This window comes from Elephantulus edwardii, unplaced genomic scaffold, assembly GCF_000299155.1.
Source record: "Elephantulus edwardii isolate Elephantulus edwardi_28Jun2011 unplaced genomic scaffold, EleEdw1.0 scaffold00007, whole genome shotgun sequence".
NCBI classification, from domain to species: domain Eukaryota; kingdom Metazoa; phylum Chordata; class Mammalia; order Macroscelidea; family Macroscelididae; genus Elephantulus; species Elephantulus edwardii.
In genome coordinates, this window is record NW_006399757.1 from 22,816,307 (window position 1) to 22,835,222 (window position 18,916).

General features: G+C 37.5%; 1 protein-coding gene across 1 annotated transcript in view; it reads left to right on the forward strand.

Annotated features, from left to right (window-relative positions):
* Positions 1–18,916, forward strand: part of DNAH11 (dynein, axonemal, heavy chain 11) — a 481,900-nt gene that overhangs the window by 154,418 nt on the left and 308,566 nt on the right. Inside the window, exons 32-36 of the mRNA XM_006880385.1 lie at positions 883–1,043; positions 5,705–5,861; positions 5,989–6,134; positions 10,833–10,949; positions 15,697–15,835. Coding sequence (XP_006880447.1) covers positions 883–1,043; positions 5,705–5,861; positions 5,989–6,134; positions 10,833–10,949; positions 15,697–15,835 — 720 coding nt within the window. The remainder of the gene's footprint in view (positions 1–882; positions 1,044–5,704; positions 5,862–5,988; positions 6,135–10,832; positions 10,950–15,696; positions 15,836–18,916) is intronic.

Sequence of the window (18,916 nt, forward strand, 5' to 3'; positions counted from 1 at the left end):
TATAATAATTCTTGATATTTAAAATATATAAATATGCAAAGTTGAAACCTATACGATAATTATCAGACACATCAGTAGAACAAATTGGTTTTGTCAACTTCAAATGATTCCTAAGAAATTGGAGCTTGCATGTATATTGAAAGAGACTGTGCTTGTTTGTCTCTGCTTGTTTTTTGTATTGGAAGAAAAAAATGGATATTATTTAAAAAGTAGGAGAAACTAACGATGTAGAAAATATCTGTACTGAAAGCAGACTGATCTTAGAATAGGCTGTGTTGAAAATACAGTTTTATTTATACCTCCAACAGGCAGAAAATATGAAATATGTGTCATTTCAGTACCGAGGCCACATTTTTCCATCTGATTTCAGTAATATGAGGACAAAGTTATGAAAATTATGCATTCCCCTGGGGTGCTCCAGAAAAGGAGCCAAGCACTGCTTGAACAAATTGATATTGTTTACAGTAAAAGCTCTTTTGAACAGAAGACTTTTATTACACATGCATTTGTGATTAGGTGTTCAGCCATCAGCATGCAGTCACAATTTGTAGTGACATACAAGAGATTTCTTGTTGGTGAGGATTTTAGATATAAAATGTGAACCAATGAAGTTGATAAGATTAATAGATTACATTTGTCTGCTCAAAATTGTCAACATCCTATATGTAACAGGAATACCTTGCTGGTGAAATTGGTTAGATGTCTGATGACTCTCTCAAAGGTTGGTGTTTTGAAGACATCTAGAGCTGTCTTGGGAAAACGTCATGATCTTTAAAACGATACAGTACAGTACTATTCTACAAGCATAGGTCATCATACATCAGATTCAACACAACAGCAACTTGTTTCAAGACTAACACAATGATTGTGCACTGATTTTAGGTTGTTAGTCCTCAGGCTTTTGCTTGGCTGTCTCAACTTCGTCACCAGTGGGATGACACCCAGAAACACTGCTTTGTTAATATTTGTGATGCTCGGTTCCAGTACTTCTATGAATATTTAGGAAACAGTCCACGGCTGGTCATCACTCCACTAACTGACAGGTAACAATTAAGTGTGAGTCAAGGGAAAAACCAAGCCAAAAGGTCCCTAGGGCAGAGATCAAGGAGATTAAAAGGACAAGAGAGGGGACAGAAAATTATGAATGCATTGGTAAGTCATATGAAAATGCATGTAAATTAACTAAATAAGATAGTCAATATTGACTTCTATTGAGACAAGCTGAAAAAAAATCAAAATTAGAGAGATGTGGTTACAAAAACTTTCAAGTAGGAGTGATGTACTTTGTACACAGACTCATGCAATTTAAGGTCACACTTTACTTACTTAGTCCACTCTTTCCAGTTATCTATGCCTGGCTTTCCAATACTCAGATTCTTCATCCTCTACAATCCTTCTCCTCTTTGTATTACTTTTCTAGAAGTGCAAAGACAATAAGGAATTAACTGTGCTCATGTTACTTTTTGGAAGGATGATATGTGGTAAAAGGAGGAGAATGTATGCTTCATTGAATGATGCGCTCTGCTAGGCACAGCTCCAGGTACCTGGATAAACAGTGTTGGCATTAGACAAGCAAGGTTCCTAATCTGTAGACCTTCTTCTCTAGTTGAGTGGTGGTGAAGAAAAAAAAGAAACATTCATTGACTAGGTAGTTTTGGGTGGTAACAAACTCCATGACGAAAGTGAAACAGGGTCAGATATTAAAAGATGTCTTGAAGGGAAAACCTACCACGTGATTGGTGAGAGGACATTTGAGCTGAGACCTAAAGAATAACAAGAAACCAGCTACTCAGTGATGTGCCAGTGATTCACAGGCAAAGAGATGGAGGCATGAACAGGGTTCCCAAGATGGGAATGAGCATGGCCAGTTCAAGGAGTAGAAAGAAAATAAGTGTGGTTGGAATATATCACAGAGATAAGTGGTTATTATTACTAAAAGTTCATTGCCAGTTGATCCTAAGTATGTGTATAAAAAACCAAGTTGCTTTAGGAAAGTGTGCTGTCAAGGACCTCTCCAGAGTGCACAGGAGCAACAATATCTGTCTAAAGACTAAGATGCTACTGATTCAGGCCATGGTCTTTTTAGTTGCTGGCTTTGCATCTGAGAACTGGACAGTGGCTAAAGATGACAGAAAAATTGAGGCCTTTAAGTTGTGGTGCTGGATAAGAGTACTGAAAATACCATAGACTGTCAAGAGAATAGACCTGGAGAGGGTGAAACCAGATTGCTCTTTGAAGGCAAGGCTTGTGAAGCTCTGACTCACAAACTTTAAACATGTGACCAGGAGAGACCAGTCTTTGGAGAAGGACATCATGCTATGAAGGGTAGAGGACCAGTGCAGAAGAAGACGACGCTGCACAGTGACTGTGGCAATGGGGCCAAGTGTCTCAGAGAAAGTAAGGCTGGTTTAAGATAGGGCAGGGTTCAGGGCTACTATTCTTGGGATCACTATAGGTCATAGTCAACTTGATGGCATCTAACAACAATAGATATTGTTAGTTGGTGTGGAGTCAACTTCAATTCATAGCAACCCCATGTACTACAGTTGGAAACCACGTCTGATCCTACCCCATTCCCACAATCTCCACTGACTGCGTTTAAATGCCCTTGTTGCAATCTCTGTGTTGAGGTACATCTGAGGGTCTTCCTGTCCCAGTGGCATAGCTTCCAACATCCTAGTAACACATAAACTACCATAATAGGACCAACTGGCAGGCGGAGCTCTGGTGGCATAATGTTTAGGGGATTATGCTGATAATGCAGAGGTGGCAGTTCAAATCCAGCTGTGGCTCTGTGGAAGAAAGATGGGCATCTCTCCCATGCAAATTTCAGCCTCTGAATATCTTCTGGAAGGTCAGCTATGAGAAGTTCCAACTTGACGACAGTGAGTTGAAGGTTTTTGTTTGATAAATGTACAACATACACACACACACACAGAATGAGAGAATTTTTTTGGAGTAGAGATATACCACACCACCTCTCTTTCAGTTGATTGTACAGGGCTTGCATGCTGCTCTGATGCTGCAAGTTATTTTACAGGTATTTAAAAATACCAGACAGGTCACCCATGGTGAACATGTTTCATTGGAACTTCTAGATCAAGACACACTAGGAAGGTAACCTTGACAATCTACTTATGAGAGTTAGCCAATGAAAACTAATGGAACACGGAATGTTGTCCAATAAAGTAATGTATGATAAGTCCACTGGGTTGGAAAGTATTCACGTACCTGCAACAATGGATTCATATATACCAACAATCATAAAAATGACACAGAACAAAGCAACATTTCATTCCATTTTATGTAAAGTCACTATGAGTTAGCACCAACTCAGGGACAACTAATAGCAACAGAAAATATGTCACCTTGACATGAATTTATATTCCAATTTCTGTTGACATATGTGCTTGGATAAAGCATACTTAATTCTTAACAGTCATAATAAATCACATCTAAAGTTCACATGAATGTCTCCAATTTTCCATTATTTCTATAGTCTAAAATCTCAGAATGAATTTCACATGTACAGCTTTCCAGATAATGTCACTATATGTAATTTGATGTGTGACTTCTCTGTATGTGTGGTAGACAGAGAAGCTTGTAAACCTCTATGTGGGCAAGTTCAGAGACTTAGGTCAACCATCCTGTAAATTGATGAGCTTGGACTGGAACACAAATGCATTGGTCAGGCTGCCAAGGCGGAAAGATTTCCAAATACAATGCCTTAATTAACAGATCCTGTTGTCTAGTGGTGTAATAGTCTACAGAAGTCCAGCAGTATAGCCATGCCAGCAAACTAAAACTGGCTCCTATATTTATTTCAGCCAGTGGGAAAGAGGAAAAGATCATATCAGACATACTAAGAAAATGGCCAGGGGCAGCACACATTACTTCTGCATGTAACCCTTTGGTTAGAGCTTGATCAGTCTATCTTGTCTAGAAGGGAAGGAAGACATGTGGTCTTCAGCTGGGTAGCCAAATGTTTAGCCAAAACTTGAGAACCAGAAGAAAATGTTAACAAAGCCCGTCTCTCTCACAAAAAGTTCTTTGGAAAAATCCAGGAACATTTTCACTTCCATATTCACTGAAAAATGCACTTTAATGTACTAGACAAGAAATACAGAAACACTTGCATTTTTATACATAATTACTTTAATATACAAAGTTCTTTATGGCTTTCAAGACACTTCTCTTTTGTGACTTAATTTATGAAGCCTCATTTTATGGAGTAGAAAACGAAGGAAACAGAGGCATATTGATGTCAGATCATTTAATATCTGATGATTGGCAAAGTAGACACTAATCCCAAAGACTTGTAGCTCCTCTTCTGATGTGTTTCATTAGATCTGATGACTGTACTAAGACAAAAGTGATTTCTAAACCTGAAAAAACTCCAGCCTGTGTGGGCTCCTTGATATTTCTTTGGTCTTGTTTATCAACATTATGTTTTGTTTTTACACATTTGTTCTCAGCCTAAGAACTCTTGAGTCTTTCCTAAAACTCAAGGTAATCTAAATTAATATAACAACATATTAAAAATAAATATTTAAAATATATTGTAATGTAATAAACTATTTCTTCTTATACTCACTTTGTGTTGTATACCATAGAGTCAGAACTAACCCATAGCTGACCATCCAGTGGTTTTTCAGAAACAGTTGATGACAAGAGAGGAAATTGCCTATATACTTACTCACTTTAGTCATGAAAAATAATTTAGATTATTTGCATGCAGTATATTTATGTTTGCATATCTCATCTCAGTATATTACCAGTTTAATGAAGTCAGTGTTTAATTTACTCATTGTCAGGATTTGCATTCTATTTTCCCTTTATAAATAATTGCATAAGGTGCTATCTTCCATTAACAGTAATTTCTTGACCTAGAAATATCAGAAATCCAAGTACATTGCAAATCAGATGTTATTGCAAAGCTATATTCACATTCAAATACACGTCTTTAAAATACAATTAATCTAAACAAAATGATCTGTTCTTCTCTATTATTTTTAAACCATCAACTTAAAATATGATTAAGATATTATGCTGACTCTTGTTATTGACCTGAACAAATCAAGATTATATCAATATTTTGTGCTACTTATAATGGTGTCTCTCTGGGGACTAAGATGCATCTGATACAGGCCATGGTCTTTGCAATCACTTGTTATACACCAGAGTTGGACAATGACCAAGGAGGATAGAAGGAGAATTGGTGCCTTTGAGCTGTGGTACTGGAGAAGAGTATTGAGAATACCATGGACTGCTAGGAAAACAAACAGATTCATCCTAGAACAGGTTAAACCATGTGGCTCCTTGGAGGCAAGGATTCTGAGGCTCCGTCTAACATACTTTGGACATGTTGTGAGGAGAGACCAGTCCTTGGAGAAGGACATCATGCTTCGTAGGGTGGAAGGACAGTGCAGGAGGGGAAGGTCCTCTATGAGGTGGATTGGTTCAGTGACTCGGGTAATCAGAATGGGAGTGTCAGAGACAGTGCAATTGGCACAGGACAGAGCTGAGTTTAGGGATGTTTTACATAGGGTCACTATGAGTTGCAAGTGACTCGACTGCACATAACAACAACAACAACATACGTTTTAGGCTTTGACTTTTTAAACTTAAAAAAAAAAGTGTTGAATTTTTCTGTTTTATCAAAGTCTCTTATGAGCCTGTGATGTTTGTTTTCTGTTGCTGTAAGGTGCTATATTACCTTAACTCAGTCACTTCATCTAAACATGAGTGGGGCTCCATCTGGCCCAGCTGGCACGGGGAAAACGGAAACTACTAAAGACCTTGGACGAGCACTGGGCATGATGGTGTATGTCTTCAACTGTTCAGAGCAAATGGACTACAAAGTAAGTTCTGTATAAAACAATATATAAAATATTTTCAGACAACATTGTTCCTAAGTTAGAATGATTCCAACTAATAGCTTAAAATTGTCAACTGGTCAGATTCTTTACGCCCCACTCCACCACTTAGTCCATAGGAAACATCTATAAGGGACTGGTGCAGACTGGAGCTTGGGGCTGCTTTGATGAGTTCAATCGCATTGCTGTGGAGGTCCTGTCAGTGGTGGCAGTTCAAGTAAAAATGATCCACGATGCCATCCGAAACAAGAAAAAGAGGTGAGTGGAGTCTCTGTTTCTGTTATTACAAATTTTTAAAAAGATGGCTGCCATCAAATCTGTTCCGGTGGTGTTGGGATGGAACTGTGTTGGACTGAAACTTAGCTCCATAGAGCACATACAACCAATAAAATACCCTTTATAAGGGCACTTAGTTTTGTATGTAGATTCCAGATCTGTCTTTTAAGCCTTCATATTAACTGCCGAGAATTACCTGTTAACCATTTGTACCAACTTGTCTCCAAAGAGAAAAGAGTGAGATGAAATGCGATACATTCCACTCCGTCCCTCAAAAAGGCTATTGCTACCACTTCCTGTCTCTTGACATGAATTCAGTAAGGGAGTCTGGTTATGAATTCTTTATAATAACCTTCCTTTTTTAATTCTCTGGAAGTTGACTATAATAACAACATAGTCCATTACTTTAGGCCTCTATAAAGCTAAAAGGGAGCTCTGGTGGCCTAGTGGCAAGAAGCTGCGCTATAATTCTGAAGGCACACAGTTTGAAGCCTCCAGCTGCTCCTCGGAAGAAGGATGGGCAATCTCCTGCCACGTAATTAACTGCCTCTGAAAACCCACTGGATGGTCTGCTATGGGTCGGTTCTGACTCTATGAACCACCACAAAAGCAACATAATGCTAAACTCAGTGGTCACTTCTCAGCCTCTGTCCTACTTGGTCTCTCTGATATTTGAGAGTTGCTCTTTTCTACTTGACATTTTCTTCATGGTGGTTCAGGACTCCCTGAGTAAGTATTCTTCTTGCTTCATAGTTTTTCCTTTGCTGGTTTCTCCTCAACTATAAAATGGAGCAAAAAACAATATCTATTTCACAAGGTAATGTGACATTTAGTCTACTAAAACATGTAAACCACTTAGATAAATGCCTGCCACCATGTGTTAATTTTTGATTCATATTGTTATGTCTTGACCTGTTAATATCAGATGTTGTATGACTCAGACTTTGGAATTTTTCCTAGCTCCATCCTATTGATGATTTCATCTGGTTTAGAGTCCAATTTTTTAAGTTTCTACCTTAAAGCCAGACCTTTCCCCTGAACTTACACACTTTTATAAACAATTCCCTGTCAGGGCTCAAGACTCCACTTGATATTTCACAGGCCTCTCATACTTAACATATACAAAATAAAAATACCTGTCATTCCAAAAACATTTGCTTTCCAGTAGAAATAGAGTACTACCATGAGTAATGATGTCAGTTTGAGGACTAAGGTGCATCTAATTGAGTTCACGACCTTTAAAATCACATCTAGTCAATGAATAAGAATGACAGAAGAATTGATGACTTTGAGCTGCGATGTTGTAGAAGAGTACTGAACATCCATGGACAACATGTCTTGAAGAGGGGGCAGCCAGAGTGCTCTTCGGAGGTGAAGCTAATGAGGCTTTGCCTCACATACTTCAGGCATGCTGCTAGGACAGTCTATTCCTTGGAGAGGGACATGATGCTTGGAAAGGTATATGGTCAGTGAAGGAGAGGAAGATCCTCAACCAGTTGTATAAACATAGGCATCATGATTCCATACTTCAAAAGAAAAACTCAGTTGGTACTTAGAGAATGAAGGCTTAATTGAAGAAATTAAATACTACAGTGACCAGCACAATTCTCTCTTTATGATGTGTGTGTGGGTGTGTGTACACTATGCAACCTCATTTGTTGTCTGACCTGCCATTGTCCTCCTTTATAAGGATATTTTTTGTTTGGCCAACTAACTTGTTCAGAAAACATTAAATCTGTCCATCAAGGAAAGCTTTTCTAGCTTGTATGAGCTATGAACCTGTGTGGAAGTTCCTACCTTATTAAGAGTTCTTCCATTGTGTGAGCCTTGTGATATTAGTTTCCTATGACCAGCTGTCTATCGAATTACCTGTCTCTCTCCCAATGCCATGTTAGAAAAGTTAGGTTTTTTCCTCTTTGAACCCCAACCATTTTTTGAACTTCTAGTCAATATTGTTATTTGGCTTAACCCAGCTGTGTCTTTAGACATCCTTTTGAATAGTTAGGTAACTGTTGCATGTAAGGTAATGATTTCTAAAACCCAACTATAATTATTTTATAAAAAAATTACAATAACTACAAATTCTTTTTTAACTAACTTTTTTAAATTATTATTCATTTTAATGAAAATTTACAGAGACTTTGGATTTCCATTCATTCATTTTTACACTTTTCTCCCTGTCCACCCCTCCCCCCAGTTCATTCTTCTCTTTGAAAAGTAAAAGAAAAATCCTTTCATTGTTATACAGTTCCTCCTCCCAAGTCCACTCCACTGTGCAGCCTTCATTCTGGACTCTTGTCATGACAATAATACCTAATTATGTATCCCTTTTAAACAGTTCTGTCCCTTATCTGTTTCAATGCAGTGTACATAATTTGTATCATCTTTCTCAGTCTCACCCTAACCTTGATGTCAGTCCCATTTTGCAACAGTGGCACCATACAGTATTTGTCCTTTTGTGACCGAGATACTTCTCTCAGCATAATGGTTACCCATTTTGAATAATATTGCATGACTTCCTTGTTTTTCAATGCAGCATAGTATTCCATTGTGTGAATATACCACAGCTTCTCTATTCATTTGTTAACAAATTCTTAATTCTTCCTACCAATAGCATCCATTCTCCCTCTTCCCCTCTTCCCCTGACTCTTGGTTACCACCAATATCAACCACACCTCTTGCTGGTCTCTTTGTCTACAGTTATGCATATATATATATGATCAAACCTCTTAGTCATTGTATACCCCATGTGCAAATATTTAGGCTTCTTCATGAGTTTGAATTTATTATATTTCCTCTAAATTTGTAGATTTATAGGATAGGCCTTTATCTCACCCATAAATCTATTAACAGGTTGCTAGCTGTTTAACTGCCAAGTCCATGCCTTTGACTTGTAGCTCCCCCTTGCTACATATGCAACAGTCAGTGACTCTGCGCAGTAGATACCTCTGTTCTTGGGTGCAGGCATGCCTATCTCCCTACCCTAACATTCTGGTGAAAGACAATTTCTGTATTCTTATCTTGAGTATATAAAATCCTCCTTCTCTTAATTAGCTCAAGCTGGTGAATAGTGTGAAAGACAGAGCAAATAACTGCTAACTGAAAGATTTGAAGTTCAAGTTCATCCCGAGGTACCTTGGAAGAAAGGCGTGGTGGTTTAATTCTAAAAAAAAAATTGTTGTTGTTGTTGTTATGTGCCGTCGAGTCGCTTGTGACTCATAGCGACCCTATGTACCACAACCCTAAACTCTTCTCTGTCCTGTGCCAATCGTACTGTCTCTGACACTCCCATCCCTATTATCCCAGTCACTGAATCAATCTAGTCACTGAAAATCCTATGTGCACAATTCTACTCTGGTACTCATGGGTTTTCCATGAGTCAAAGTAATGTGACTGCAGTTGGTTCTTAATTAACTATTAGCTTTTGATTCTGGATTTTGTAGTTTAGTTCTCTCGGTCTTTCTCCTTCCCATTCTGCAATGTAGGCCCAGCCCCTTAACTGATTTTGTTTGTTGAATATTATACATTATTTCTGCCCTCCCCTTTCTTCACAAGAAATGAGCCTTAAACTTCTCTCACTCAATCCTATTTTAAATTTTTCTTCTACTTGTCCTTCAATTTTGTTTCTATAGTCCTTTACTATGTCATTGCCATGGCCATCAACAGCCAAACTAGGCCCTTGTAAATCTTTCTGTGAATGATTTCTCTAGTGCCTTCTAAGGATAATATGGTAAAATATCGTCATAACTAACATTTGTGAATATTTACTGCATTCTAAACATTGCATTCTTAATATTTATACAATCCAATAATAATAACAAAAGCATTTCCAGTGAGTCAGTTCTAATGCAGAGTGATCCTCTAGGCCTGAACAGAGAATATTTCCCTATAGGGTTTCCAAAATTAAGATCTTTACAAAACTAGACTGCCACATCTTTCTCCAGTAGAGCTGGTGGAAGGTTTGAACCACCAACCTTTCAGTTAACAGATGAGTGCTTGACAGCTGCACCACTGGGGCTTCTGTAGTCCAAATAAGGTGGATATATTATATATTAACATTTTATTAAAATTATGAGATAATTAGAGCATAAAGAAGCTGATTAACCAAAAGATATTTAACTGGCCTCTGAACCACTTCCTGTCTGACTTCCAAGCCAGTTCTCAAAACCACTATACTATTGTGCCATTCAGAGATACTTACTTGGCATGAGTGATATAAAGGATTGGAAAGAAAGGGTAGACAGAGCGCAAGGGAAGAAAGGAAGGAGATTCAAAGGCAGGAGGGACAGATGAAGACTGGAGAGGGAATTGCTTCTCCTCTTATCACAGGCATTCTCTACACAGTAACTGTAGCCCACATTGAAGGTGAAAAAGCTATCATCATTCTTTAAATATTAAATTAGTTTAGACCTCATTTTTGTATTCAAGCATACAATGGCAATGCTTAAATAGAAAAAGGATGCTTCACATTTGTAATTCCTTGGGGGAGGAAAGGGAAAGTATATTTAATAAACCTTCTCCAAAACATATTTGGACTGTTTCCTTGTGAATTTTCAAGAAAATTACACAGAATAAACAGCTTCCTAATAATAATTTGCATTTTTCAGTGGCATGCATTTGTCACTGCGCATTCAGATTCCATGAACACATTTAATTTCATCAACATTCTGTTTCTGGTAGATTTGTATTTCTTGGGGAAGCGATCACACTGAAGCCTTCAGTCGGAATATTTATTACGATGAACCCAGGATATGCTGGTCGCACAGAATTACCAGAAAATCTCAAAGCTCTTTTCAGGCAAGTATTACGCTTTGCGACTCTGCATCTGGAGCGCTCATGCCACCTAACGTTGCGAGTGTGCACTGTTGGATGATTTGCTTCGCTCTGGCATTCCAGTGAGGGAAAGGCCCCTTATTTAGGCCCCATAATTCTCTCCAAGATCTTTTTCAAGAGAGAGCATTTGCCGTAAATTAACCTTTTCTGAATTATGAAATTAAGGCTTGGAATCAATGTTTAAAAGTTGCATGTAGCCGTGCAAGTTGAGGGAGTTCTGGTGGCCTAGTTGTAAGGGATTGTGCTGCCAACCCAAAGATTCCTGGTTTGAATCCACCAACTGCTCCATGGGAGAAAGATGAGCATTCTCCTCCTGAATCATTTACCATCTCTGAAAATCTGCTGCAGGGTCAATCATGGGTCAATTCTGACTCCATGGTACCCAGCAACAACAATAACATGCAGTTTGTGTGTATTGCCCTGAGATAATCTTTAAATCTGAAGCTGAAATTACCCCCTGAGGTCTTGAGACCAAACAATGGTTTAGCTTACATAGTTACAAGTGTCTGTTTGGAGCAGTATGCTTCTTAAGACTGTCTCATGTATTGCATGAAACACAATATGAATGAGGAATAGTGTGAAACACAACTTATATGAACTTTGTAAGCAAACCATTTTTTTTAAAGGAACTGTCTATACAGAATCAAAGTAACACAGGAAAGGTCAGACCGGAAACTTAGGGGGGAAGCCAGGTTGTATCAGTGAAGGAAGAACAACTTGAAAAGGAGGATGAGAATAGTTACACAATTGGAATAATGTGCATAATGTCTCATGGTACAGATAGAAACTGCTGAATTGGTGCATGGTTTGCTCTCTATATTCTCAAGAGCGGCAAAAGAAATAAAATTATTTTTGCATGTTATGTCTGAGTATTTCATAATAATTCTTTTGCAAAGATGTTTTTATTACAAACATAATTTGTAATAAATATGAATAATTGAAAACTATAAAGAGTTAAAGGAAACAAATACAGAGAAATAATGATTTATTGTACTTTTTCTACATTTGCTTATAAAGCTTGTTTTAATGAAGTTAAAATCTTACTGTGCACAGATTTTTTTCATTTAATTATCTTTATTTAGCGTTTTTAGGTAAGCAGTTCATCACATTATTAAAAATCATTTGGGAAGATCATGTTATATAATCCAAAATGATCCAACTCATGTCTATTTCCTATTTTTTAAAGCATTGACTACTGTGTGACATGTAAATTTTCTTTTTTGCTTTTTGTGATAACAAAATAGCAGGCTATAAACATCTATTTATGAAGAGCTATGTGTACTCTAGAATACATTTAATTACTAGTTGGAAGATTCTAATACCTATTGCTGACCTGATTTCCAAAGATGCTTGCTACCAATGGATGCACTTACTAGCAATTCCTAAGATATTTTGTGTTACTGCATTTTTACAAGTTTTGACTAATTTGCATTTAAACATCAACTTCATTCATGCATAATTTAATACAATAAAATATACACATGTAAAAAACTGCAGTTGGTGAAAATAGCACCAAAATAAAAATAAAGACTCTTTCTACATCCCCAAGAAGCCCTCTGTTGCTGTTTGACTTTAAGCTCTCACACGTAGTCTCTCTGACTGTGGATTACATACATCTTTTCTAGATTGACCTAATCCATCAAGAGTTGCACTGCTAGCCCTAGGACCACATCTCTCTGCTGATTTAGATTCCTCCGTGGCTCTTTAGGAGAAAAATGGGCAGTCTCCTCCCATGCTATTTAAAGCCTCAGAAACTGGGGAGGGGAAACATTGAGATGGTTTCGAGTCGACAGTAATGAGAGGATTTTCCTGGAGTTCGTGTAATAGAACCATTCAATATGTACTCTTTTCCATCTGGCTTCTTTCCTTGAACATAGTGGTTTTGAAATCCATCCAAGTTGTTGAGCATATCAGTCATTGGCTATGTTTTATTGCTGATTTGACTATAGCTAAAATCCTGGAGATACTACTGAATTTTAACTGCCCGAGAGGCATGGCATTGGGGTTGGCATTGGAACCCCCTTTTGTTCCTCTGTAACACACCAGAGCTCTTTTATGTCCATATAGGACATGCTGTTTTAACCTCTCCGAATCTCAGTCTCTGTCTCTATAAAACATAGCTAAGAGTAGTTACTATATTGCTTTGTGAAGATTAATTGAAAAGAGTACAGGAAAAGCTTCTAGCACCCTTGATGGTATAAAATGAAAAACCAAACCAACTGTGGTTAAGTTGATTCTGACTCCTGATGACTCTGCTTCAGATTTCAGAGGCAGTAAATCTTTATGGGAAGAGACTACTGCTTTTTTTTTTTGTGGGGCTGCTGCTGGCTCCCAGCTGATGACCTTTGGGTTAGCAGCTCTACATGTAACATGCTACACCTTGAGGGATTCTCACAATAGGAAATAAATGTTCAGTGAATATCTGTTGTCATTGTGAATACAAGTAAAAAGAAATAAATTTGTTAGTCTTTGCTATGTTTTCTCTTCCTCTTTACCTCTGTCATGTGATAAAGAGTAAAATAAATGTGAGTAGAAATTACAGAGCTAGCCCAGGTATAAGAGATTTTCAATAACTAGATTCAAGGGGATTCTGGGGAATATTTAGGTGAAAAATTAATATGGTGTAAATGAAACTATAATTGTACTTACAAAACCTGGCCCAACAAATATTATTCAAATATATAGTTAAAAATGGAGGTTTAATGGCTTTAAAATTTGGAAAGATGAATGGAGCAGCTGGATTCTACAAAGGTATTTTCTGTTTGGGCTGAGGTTTGCATGGGACTGTTGCTCACATTTGGGTGTGAGCTGATTGGATTTAGACTCATTTTAAAAGGCATTTGGTTGCCAATTTGGGACTGCTTTAAAGTTCAGGAAGATGAGGAGGCAGCTGGATTCTACAAAGGTGTGTTTTCTGTTTTGGCTGAGGCTTGGGTGGGGCTGTTGCTGCAATTGAATGTGAGCTGATTGGATTTAGTCTGGCATTTAAAAAGGCATTTGGGCCCTCCAGCCTGTGGCCCTTGGGCCTGATTTTAATTGTTTTCAGTCAAACATTCTTCTAAGTAGTATAGCACTGGTCTGTAATTTGTAACTCATGGTTACTGTGATGGTAAACACAAGTGATGCTGATTTTGTACTGTACTTCAATAGAGTGGAATGCTTTAAAACATTGGCATCAATGGCAGTTATCACTGGAGGGTCGCATTTTGGAGGTGGGACAGAAAGATTTGAAAGCCTTGTTTTTTCTAAATATTCCTCTTAGAAGTATATCTGAGTTGGCTCTAAGCAGTAGCAGAGTAGAAATGACTGATCTTTTTCAGCAGCTGATGGTTCAATTCTTAGAAATTTTTGGATGATGTTTGTAAACTTTGTCATTATGAAACATGATATAAACTTTTCATTAAATCCACTGTTAAGAATAAAAATAATCAATACTTAAAACTAATTAATTCCTCATTACTAAATTTTACTAATATTCACACTCTTCAGTTATTTATGAGGAACTCTGGAGGCATAATATATCAGACTGCTCACTGAACAATTGGTTGATGGTTGGAACTCTGAGGAAGTAACTCTGAGGAAGATAGATAGGCAACCTCCATCCAAGAAGATTTATAGCTTCAGAAATCCAATGAAGGGTTAATGGGCTTTGAATTTAACTCAACAGCAGTGAGTTTGGTTTGATTGTCAGTCAATGTCTTTGAATTGTAGTAATGGCAAAATATATTGAATATATCATGGACTACAAAAAAAAGAACCAACACACAAATTTGTCTTGGAAGAAAAGTGTAGCCAGAGTAAAATGCTCCTTAGAAATGAGGATGTTGAAGGTTGCATAGTGGAGCGGAATTGGGTGGAAGGATTGTATAACAATCCTTTTGCTTTTCAAAGAGAAGGGCAAACTGTGTGTGGGGTGGAGGTTGGGCAGGGAGAAAAGTGCAACAATGAGTGAATGGAAGTCCAAAGTCTCTGTAAACTTCCATTAAAAATTTTAAAAAGTAAAAAAAGAAATGAGGTAAACAAAAAAATGAGCATGCTATCAGGAGGGGCTAGTCCTGGGTAAAAGACATCTTGTTTGGAAGAGCAGAGCATCATCTAAGGAGAGGAAGACCCTCAGTTGGGTTTGAGACAGTGCCTGCAATGATGGGCTTAGGGGTATATTTGGATTCTAAGGATGGTACTGGCTCAGGCAGGATTTCATTCTATTGTGTTAGTGCTACTATGGGTTGTGGCTGATGTGACAGCACCTAAAAATAGCAAAGTTATGCCCATGTCTTTCCAGTTCTGTCGCTAGTGATTTCATGTCGGTAGCTGAGTATTTACCATGGCAGTCAGCGGACACTTTTTTTGAGAGAGAGACTGCTAGCTTTTACCAGTGTGCCAATGAACACAGGGAAGGCTAGTGTCTACTATAAAATATAACCTCTCATATTTCTGTACAAAAGTTTGTAGAATGTCCTCACAGATTTTCTATAAACTCTTACCAGGACTTCTTCCATTTTTTAGACTTTTCATCTTTTTCATTTCCTCCAGTAACTAATTGGACATTTTTCAGTTGCAGTGAAAGCTCTGGTTAGCTGTAACTGACAGAGGTAATTGTGACCTCCTTGGGAACAGCTGGGATGTTGGTACAAAGTAAGCACTTCATTTTGACAATTTCTACTTCTTACCTTACTGCATTTGAAAGCTAACTTTTGTATTTCATTTTTAGACCCTGTGCTATGGTGGCCCCTGACATTGAGCTAATCTGTGAAATCATGCTGGTTGCTGAAGGTTTCGTGGATGCACGCTCTTTAGCCCGAAAGTACGTCACTCTGTACAGGCTCTGCAGGGAGCTCCTCTCCAAGCAGGTGAGGCGCCTTCTGTTGCTTTTCCTTAAATTTTGCATCCCATTCAAACACTTGTAGAGATATGGAAATGAAGTAATTTGTCATTCACATTATAGTCAGACATGAGGGGTAATTTTATATTTTCCCTAAACTATTACATATCTTTTTTTTTTAAACTATTACAAATTTTAAACTTCTAATTCTTTGTATTTTTCAGAGATTCAGTTTGATAAATTAATTTGAGGCATTTTTGTTCCAGTGTTTTAATTTATATTTAATACTTTAGAAAAATAAATCACTGGGGCAGTGAGATTTTCTTTAATCGTTATGACTGCTATGATGATAAATGGAATTTTATGGTACCTCTCTTTCATGATGAGACTTTCTTTTGAGAAACTCATACTTTTGAGTACGAGAGGGAAAGAATGTTCCTAAGAGTCAGGGAAAGCTGGTTTGATTTTCTGAAGAATACATTGAGAAATGCTAGCTGAAAGCTTTCCTCGTTTGTTGGTAATCCTGTACTTGCAGCAAGGTTGGCCTTTCTCTTCCTTACTTTTGCTCTACAGTTTCCTAGTCCTTGAAATAAGTCAGCCTTATACACTCTCTCCACCATCCTGTGAAGTTGCTGAAGTCTCAAAAATTGCCTAAGTAGCAAGCATTGTTATTAATTAATTATATCAGTTGACATTAATTTATCATATGCAACAAAACATGTAGGAATGGTTGAAAAACCAATATGGTTAATAAACTTACACTTAACTAACAATAAAAATAAAAGAAACTACCTACTTATCAATATTTCTAAATTGAGTACTGTGGTCAGCTTTGACACTGGATAGTACTTTATTAACTGCTGATGACATTACTCTGCAGCTGCTCCAGAATGATAGTATTGCTATTGTACAGCTAGCCTCACCTAATTACTCATGCTGCCAGATGTGCTTATTTCAAACCAGCCAGGTGAATTTTGGAATCTGAGAGACAAATTCATGTTGTTATTTTAATATCTGTACATTTAATTTTTTTAGTAAGTAGCGTTAAATGTAATGTTATGAAGTAACATTGATGACAGTGTCTATGCATAAAGGTAGATGTGATCTTTTTAATTGTATGTTTTATAAAATGACTAGAAAATAGATTACGCTTTTTACAATTCTCTCTGATGGTAGGGTATTACTACTTTTGTCAGCCTTGTTTGTATTCTCCATTTTTTAAATGAATCCATTTTGATTTATAGATGGGAAAAAAGAGAAACGTGTTACTTCAACGCAGTAATATATAAATGTTTAGTGAGCGTCTAATTATTTCAAGTAATATGTTTGTTACTGGTAAGATAAAAAACAAATAAAAAAGCGAGATTTTTGCCTGTAAAATGCCTTCTTAGCAAACTCATTTTATATCGAATAGAAATTGGAGGAAAAGAGAGTATGTAAAACTTATTGGACTTTTCAAAAGGGAAGAAAAGTACTGATATTTATGGAACAGGGACCATGTACTATCTTTATTTTTTTTATTTCTTTTAAATAAAAAGAGAAGCTGTGGTATATTCACACAATGGAATACTATGCTGCATTGACAAACAAGGAACTCATGCAATATTATTCAAAATTGTTGACTCTGGAGAACATTGTGCTGAGTGAAATATCACAGCCACAAAAGGACAAATATTGCATGGTGCCACTGCTGTAAAACAGGACTGACCTTGGGGTTAGGGAGAGACTGAGTAAGATGGGTTCAATAATGTATACTGCACTGAAACAGAGGAGGAAGAAAACTGTTTAAAAGAGATATATGATTAGGTATTTCTGTCATGACAGGAGTCTAGAGCAATGGCTACATGGTGGAGTGGACTTGGGGGAGGGTTTGTAAAACAATGAAAGAATTTTTCTTTTACTTCTCCACGAGGGTAGTGTTCTGGGGTTGGGGGAGCCTTGGGAGGAGACAAATGTGCAACAATGAATGAATGGAAATCCAAAGTCTCTGTAAATTTGTACTGAAATTAATAACAAATTTAATTTTTTTTAAAAAGAAGTTAGAGTAAGGATGACAATGGATTTATAACCGCTCATGCTAATAACACTATATTGTGGCATGGAAGAGGAATATTGGAAATGTATCCACATTTACAACATTCCTCTTACCAAAACCACTTATGGAAAATAGGAACTGCATTGGAACATGTATCTATGGATTGGAAATGATGATATTGTTAATATTTCTAACCTTAAGTTTAAAAGATTATAATGTTCAAAATTATTTGTTATACATTTGTTTAAATCTTTCCCTCTTTTAACAACTGTGATCTAGAGGGAAGAGAAAAGACCAGAGAATGACCAAAATTATTGGGGCAGCTATTGCTGCCAGTTTAGGGCCTGTGTCAGGAAAAGGAAGTCTTACTCATATACAGTGCCACCCAAAGGTAATAAAGGAGGTCAGAATTGCTTCCACTGTGGAAAGCTGGGCCACTTCAGCAGACAATGTCACAGACAAGAGCCACAGATAGGGAAGGGAGTAGAGAGGAAGCTCCCACTCACTTGCTTTAAGTGTGGATCTGAAGGACACTTGGCCAATGGTGGCCCGCATGAGGTCCTCGTGGCTGACAGGACTGACAGGCCCCAGCTCCCAGCTGGAAACAAAGGAGGACACTTCAACGATTTAGATCCTCCCAGAAGAGCTGTGGGTGAGCATTAACATTACTGGTAAGCATATTCGTTTTCTCCTGGACACAGAGCCTACTAATTGGTCCTAAACGCCTTCTGAGGTCCCAACTCTTCTCACTATTTCTTAGTTGTTGAAATGGACGGAAATCCTCAGAAGCAGTTCCTTACTTCACCTCTACCTTGCATGTGGACTTCCAAGTTGTAAAACAACCCAGTGGTAGATGGAATTTGCTCCAGAACTTAAGAACAGTAAATGACATAGCTGAGCCTCTGCATCTTGAGGTTCCTAACCTCTACACTATAATAGACAAAGTGCTAGTCAATAGGCCTTTTATTGTAAGAACCACCTTCCCTCTGTAACTTGATTTATGCCAATATTAGAACCTCTACTTGGAATATTATTGCTTTTTAATTTTTGACTCATGTACTTTTAACTTGTTAG